The sequence below is a fragment of the Vicia villosa genome, linkage group LG5 (assembly GCF_029867415.1).
Source record: "Vicia villosa cultivar HV-30 ecotype Madison, WI linkage group LG5, Vvil1.0, whole genome shotgun sequence".
NCBI classification, from domain to species: Eukaryota; Viridiplantae; Streptophyta; class Magnoliopsida; order Fabales; family Fabaceae; genus Vicia; species Vicia villosa.
This window is the reverse complement of record NC_081184.1, coordinates 113,044,758-113,052,039: the sequence shown is the minus strand read 5'-3', so window position 1 is coordinate 113,052,039 and position 7,282 is coordinate 113,044,758. Positions and strand designations below refer to the sequence as shown.

The 7,282-nt window shown below is 28.7% G+C and overlaps 1 protein-coding gene across 1 annotated transcript; it reads left to right on the top strand.

Moving 5' to 3' along the window:
- Positions 1-610: 610 nt before the first annotated feature.
- Positions 611-3,603, top strand: LOC131602041 (cyanogenic beta-glucosidase-like). The gene is made up of 13 exons (XM_058873989.1): positions 611-789; positions 893-962; positions 1,053-1,111; positions 1,198-1,273; positions 1,358-1,435; positions 1,514-1,601; positions 1,679-1,934; positions 2,058-2,173; positions 2,260-2,477; positions 2,581-2,612; positions 2,729-2,831; positions 2,919-3,027; positions 3,123-3,603. Exons 1-13 carry the CDS (start codon positions 622-624, stop codon positions 3,313-3,315), a joined length of 1,566 nt encoding a protein of 521 aa, XP_058729972.1. The 5' UTR covers positions 611-621; the 3' UTR covers positions 3,316-3,603.
- Positions 3,604-7,282: the final 3,679 nt, after the last annotated feature.

Here is a 7,282-nt window from a genome sequence, read left to right as displayed (position 1 = left end):
CTATATTTTGAAATAAATGATGTAGGAGAGAGAAAAAAAAGATTCACTCATAATCTCCACCATTTATTTTACAATCCAATGGTTCAGATTCATTCTCACATTCTCATATAAAAAAGGCATTCTCATATGATATGCCCTCATATATATATATATATATATATATATATATATATATATATATATATATATATATATATATATATATATATATATATATATATATATATATATATATATATATAAAGTTTTGATTTTTTTTCATTTTCTGATTTGTTTAATTATATTATATTTGATCTCCCAAGAAAGTTTACGTATAATGTCGGTAAATTTTGTTATAAGAACATCTTTTTTCTTAATTTAAAAAGAAAACAACTCAATGAAACGATAATCTTGAAACAAAGACCCCGTGAAACAATCACTGTCATTACTTCTAATCCAAACTAAAAAAAGGGCAACAAGAAACTATAGTAATACAAATATTACAACTTCCCTTAATAATCGAATCCTTAATTTTATTTTTTTTATTTTTAGTAACAAAATTCACTCCTTCTTCTTACATAAACCAAAAAATAATCAATCACATTCAATTTCACTCTCTAAATAATTATAATTAAGATTAAGATGTCAACATTTGATCTTAAAGTGCTTCTCTTACTCTCTCTATTATCTTTCATTACTCGCATCAATGCTCTTCAACCTCTGCACCTTGGTTTTCATGACTTTTCTGATTTCAATCGGAGTAGTTTCCCGCCATATTTTGTTTTTGGAACAGCCTCTTCTGCATTTCAGGTACAACAATTATCTATCTAGTAATGTGCATTGTAGAATCATAACTATTAGGTTTTGAATTTTGTGTTCTGATCAGTTTCATGTTATTGAATATTTTTTGTAGTATGAAGGTGCAGCATTTGAAGATGGAAAAGGACCTAGTATTTGGGATACTTTCACTCATGAATATCCAGGTTATTGCTTGTTTTATATATAAATTGAATTTCCAAGTAATATTACATGTATATATTGTTTGTTGATTTTATCAATGAAATCGCTTGTAGAAAAAATAAGAGATGGGGCTAATGGAGATGTAGCAGACGACGCATATCATCGATATAAGGTATAGTTTAAATTGTAGTTTTGCGAAGTATATAATATTTGAATGTAAATTTTTAGAGTTATGATAAAATGCTCTATGCATTACAGGAAGATATTGGATTGATAAAGGATTTGAATATGGACGCGTATAGATTTTCGATAGCTTGGTCTAGAGTTCTACCAAGTAAGATATTTTTTGTTAATTATTCGCATATGGAGATTTGTGATTTATAGTAATGATTTTAAATTTGTAATTAACTATTTGCAGAAGGAAAGGTTAGTGGAGGTGTAAACCGCGAGGGAATAAAATACTACAACAATCTTATCAACGAACTATTGGCTAATGGTTAAGTTTCATCAATTTTTATTTCATACTGTGTCAGATTCATATACATGTGGTTGTTAATCATTGAGAATAATGCAGGTTTGCAACCATATGTGACACTTTTCCATTGGGATGTTCCACAAGCCTTAGAGGATGAGTATGATGGTTTTTTAAACCCTCAAATTGTGTAAGTGACACGAATTTTAGATCTAGAACTATTTATGAAATGATTGCGGTAAATCTAATGAATTAATTATCTTGTAGAGATGATTTTAGGGACTATGCTGAAGTTTGCTACAAGGAATTTGGTGATAGGGTTAAACATTGGATTACTTTGAATGAGCCGTGGAGTGTGAGCATGAATGCTTATGCTTATGGAAAGTTTGCACCGGGTCGATGTTCAGATTGGTTAAATCTGAATTGCTTAGGAGGTGATTCCGGGACTGAACCATATTTGACTGCACATTATCAACTTCTTGCTCATTCTGCTGCTACAAAACTGTATAAGACCAAATATCAGGTCTTCTGTTTTTAATAGCAATATGTTATTCAAACTCAATACTATAACTTTATACTCAATTCCTTTCATTTGGTAGATCATGCTTCTTTTTTTAGTGTGAACTTATAATAATGAAAAATGCAGCCAATTCAAGGAGGTGTAATAGGGATTACCTTACTCTCACACTGGTATGAGCCGGCCTCTAAAGCGAAAGAAGATGTTGATGCTGCAAAACGAGGCCTCGACTTCATGTTTGGATGGTAAAGATCAAACTCAACTATTCGAAGTAACAGGAAATTAGAGAAGATTAGTTCATTATTTTGACTGCATCTGCATTTTGTTGTAGGTTTATGGATCCAATTACACATGGAAACTATCCAAAAAGCATGCGATCTTTGGTAGGAAATAGGCTACCTAAGTTCACAAAAGAAGAATCAGAGCAACTTAAGGGGTCCTTCGATTTTCTAGGCCTAAACTATTACTCATCCTCTTATGCTGCTGATGCACCTCACCTACGTGCTGCGCGACCAGCTATACAAACTGATTCTCTTATTAATGCTACATGTAATTATCAAGTTAATTAATTGCTTAACATGACTGAAACAAAATTAACTATACATTCTCTGAACTTTATGTCTAATTATTGTTTATTATTTTTCAATGACAGTTGAAAAAAATGGCAAGCCCCTTGGTCCAATGGTATGTACATCATCTTGTTAGTCGTTATAACTTACCTATCATTGCTTCTCATTTGTAGATTTTGTGTTTTAGAATATTACTTAAATATAGATAAGTTTATTTATAATTTTATGTAGTCTGCTTCGAGTTGGTTATGCATTTATCCACGCGGATTTGGACAATTGATGCTTTACGTCAAGAATAAGTACAACAATCCCTTAATTTACATTACTGAAAATGGTAATACTTCTTACTTTCTAAGATACTATATGCATAATGTTGTTATGTTTATAAAACTAATGAAAATCAGACAAACTCAATTGATAGGTCGTGATGAGTTCAACGATCCAACACTACCAATTGAAGAGGCGCTCATTGATACTTATAGAATCGACTACTATTATCGTCATCTTTATTATGTTCAAAGTGCAATCAGGTAAGTAATGCTTGATCATAAGAGTATTTAAGTCCCTATTTAAGCATGTTTTCTACCCTTCATTTTTACATTTGCCTTTTATCTACCTTTAACAGGGATGGTGTGAATGTAAGGGGCTATTTTGCATGGTCATTGTTGGATAACCATGAATGGGAATCCGGCTTCAGCTTGCGATTTGGCTTATTCTTTGTAGATTACGAAAACGACTTGAAAAGAATCCCAAAACTCTCGGCGCATTGGTTCAAGCGTTTTCTCACAAGATCTAGCCTAGGAAAGTGTTCTCTTTAACTCAACTAAGGATTAAAAAAAAAGTGATAGGAAATAAAAGAATTTCGATTTTAAAAAGTATTTCTTGTACTCCAATGAAAGTCTTCTAAATGTTTCACTTTTAAACAAGCATTGGTTCAAGCGTATGTGAATCGAATGCTCTACGAACGCGTAAATATTAATCGAGTTATGGGTTATGGAAGCCATGATGGCCCTCAGGAATCAAAGTGTGAATGTTAAAAAGTCAGTATCCTCTAGAAAATACTTGTTGTGTGTTTACTTTGTGGTAGAAACCAAAGAAAAAAACTAGTTGTGTAATCTCTTTAACAGTGATCAAAGAAAGATGTCAAACTCTCATGATGGAGAGAAAATATAGTTCTTCCAATTTCTTCAACATATAGTAGTTACTTTACCTTTTTTTGCTTCTATTATTTTGGATTTGAATTTTATAAGCATAGTCTTCAAAGAAATTGATTTACACCTTGAGAAATTACATACCATTATGTTGTGTAGTTATTGGTATCACATGACTTAGATTTGCACACTTACTATATGATTTGGACCATTACTTTGGGTATATGCATGATGCATTTATGATATAAAAAATTTGTTGTCGTATTTTTTTAATAAATAAAAATGATATCATGAACTAAATTATAAGGACGTGTGCTTAAAATATAAATATAACAACATAAAACAAGTTGAAAATAAATCAAAAACTACACGGCAGTCTAATATCATGCGCAAAAAAAACTCAATTTTTAAAGAATGAAAGTTGAGGAGTTTGAGCAATACATAAAAAGTAATGTAAAAAAAGTAGTAGGGTTCAAAAAGGAATTTTCTTATAAAGTTGGGCTTGAAAGTGGGATAGTAAAAAAAAATGTAGTTTTAGTTGTAAGGTTTTGAAAAAGTAAGTAATCATTATCCTCCTTTAGCGCAAATTTTAATGAAACTCTGACCAGTAGAATCTGCAAAAAAAAAAAAAATCACTCAAGAAAAAGCACATTGTTTTTAAATGTGTTGAGTTATCAACCATCACATATTGTTGTTATTTTTAATATACACCGTAGTTCCGCGCTGTCGCCGCATCATATTAGAGTCACTCCTACAAAGATAGAGACGGCTTTTTGTTATTTGACTTCTTAAGTTCTTTTTATTTTCCATCTCCAATCACTGGTTTGTTGTTTCGATTGACGACAAATAAGTTGTTCTTTTTTTATTCTCTTTTTGTCGGTAAATAGGTTCTTTTATTCTCTTGTTGGATCTATTTTTTTCTCTTTTATGTCTTCAGTTTTATTTTAGTTTGTTTATTTTATTTTAGTTATTTGTTTATTTTAGTTCTATTTAGTTTTATTTTAGTTGTTTATTTTACTCCCTTCACCTTATAATAAATGTCTTATTTGAGTTCTGCGTGATTCTTAAGAAAATGATTAGATATATTAATTTTAATGATAAAATTTACTAAAATACCTCTATTTACTATAGTTAGTGGAGTTGTTGAAAAAGGTGAAAGTTAATAAATAAGGGTATATTAGTGAAAAAAATAATAAATATTGTATTGATATTCTAAAAAGACATTTATTTTGAGACATGAAAAAAGTACAGATGAGACATTTTTTATGAGACGAATGAAGTAGTTGCTTACTTTTGAGATTTGATTGAATTGTTTACTTGTTTTAAAATATATAAATGTTAACTCGAAAACATGAATCAGGCTATTCAAAACTAAAAGAAAAGAAAAGAGTCGAAGCTTTGCTTGAATCACAAAAAGGGGCTTTAGACAAATTTGTTAAGACGAACAATAAAAGTAAAATTGAAAATATCGGTGATTGCTCGCTGAGTGAACAAGTTAATAATGTAAACTATGATGAAAATGAAAATCGAGAAGAGGCAGTTGATGAACAAGTTAACAATATATATGCTACTGAAAATAGAGAAGGAATAGTTGGCGAAAATGAAACTATAGTACTAGTTAATATGCAAGATAGTATTGATTCTGACACTCACAATGAAAGTAGAGAAGAAGTATTCAAAAACTCATCTAAAAAATATATATATGACCCAAGTCAATGGACAACTATTGACACAAATTTGAGAAACTTATTAGTAGAGAACGACCCTATAAAAGTTATCGATATATATATATATATATATATATATATATATATATATATATATATATATATATATATATATATATATATATATATATATATATATATATATATATATATATATATATATATATATATATATATATATATATATATATATATAAGAATGCATATGCGAGACATTTTTCTTCATCACATTACATTTAACAATTGTCCAATGGAGAAAAACGTCAAAGAAGATGGTTTATTTATTCTAAAAATTTAGATTAAGTGTTTTGCTTTTGTTGTAAATTATTTAATGTTCTTCCTAGTACAAGTAAATTAGCACATGAAGGTAGTAATGATTGGATAAATATTAGTGCTAAGTTGAAAAGTCATGAGATGAGAAATGAGCATATTGTTAATATGAGTTCATGAATTAATTTAGAAATGAGATTATTAAAACATAAAACAATTGACAAGAATGTTCAAGAAAGAATTAATAGAAAAAGAGAGCATTGGGAAAATTTATTACTTAGAATCATTGCGGTTGTTAAAACTCTTGAAAAAAATAACTTAGCATTTTGTGGAACAAACAGAAAGAATTACCAAGAAAATAATGGATATTTTTTATGTCTAATTGAAATGATTGCTGAATTTGATCCTCTAATGCAACAGTACATCGATCGAATAAAAAATGATTAAATTCATAACCATTATCTTGGACATAGAATACAATGAATTAATAGATTTGCTAGGAAATGAAATTAAAAGAAAAATTATAAAAAAATTGTAGAGTCAAGATATTTTTCAATCATACTTGATTTTACTCCTGATATAAGTCATCAAGAACAAATGTCTATTGTATTACCATGTGTAGAATTTTCTTAAACCCTAATACAAGTAGTTGAGTATTTTTTAGAATTTTTAATAGTAGATGACACAACTGAAAAATGTCTTTTTGATGCTATTATGAATGAACTAAATATACTTGGTCTTGATAGTAGTAACTTAAGAGGACAAGGTTATGATTATGATTCTAATACGAAAGGAAAACATCAAGATGTTCAAAAATATTTTTTTAGGTGTTAATCCTAGATCATTTTATACATCATGTGGTTGTTATAGTTTAAACTTGGTACTTTTTGATATGGCAAATTGTTGCTCAAAAGCTACGTTATTTTTTAGAGTGGGGCAACGTATTTATACAATATTTTCTTCTACTAAAAGATCGAAAATTATATTAGACCATATACCTAGTCTTACTTTGAAATCATTGTCACAAACACGTTGGGAAAGTCGTATTGAAAGTGTAAAAGCTATAAGATTCCAAACTTCACAAATAAGAGGTGCTTTATAGAAATCAGGTGAGGTGAATGATGAACCTAAAATAAAAAGTGAAGTAGAATATTTAGCAACTTATGAGCTTGGAAATTGAATTTTTACTAGACATGACTATTTGGTATAAAATATTGTTCCCCGTAAACTTAGTCAGTAAACACTTTCAATCAAAGGATATGAGTATTGATGTTGCTATAGAGCAATTGAAAGTACTTATTTCTTTTTTCGAAAAATATAGGGAAGATGGTTTTTAAAATGCCATGATTTCGGCTAAAGAAATTGCTATCGAAATAGAAATTCATTAAAAATAGTAAGTAGAATACCGAAAATTTGACGTTCAAACCGAAAATTGTTTGAAAAAATTTAGTGGAATATCAAAAATTTTAAAATTTCTGGTAGCATTTCCCAGAAATTTCAGAATTTCCGATAAATCTTACCAGAAATTCTAAAATATCCAATAGTTCAAATTTTGTTTGAATATTTTCGAAAATTTCAAATGAACTTTTCAGTATAAAATAGTAAATAATAAAATTTTGAAAAAAAATTATAACATA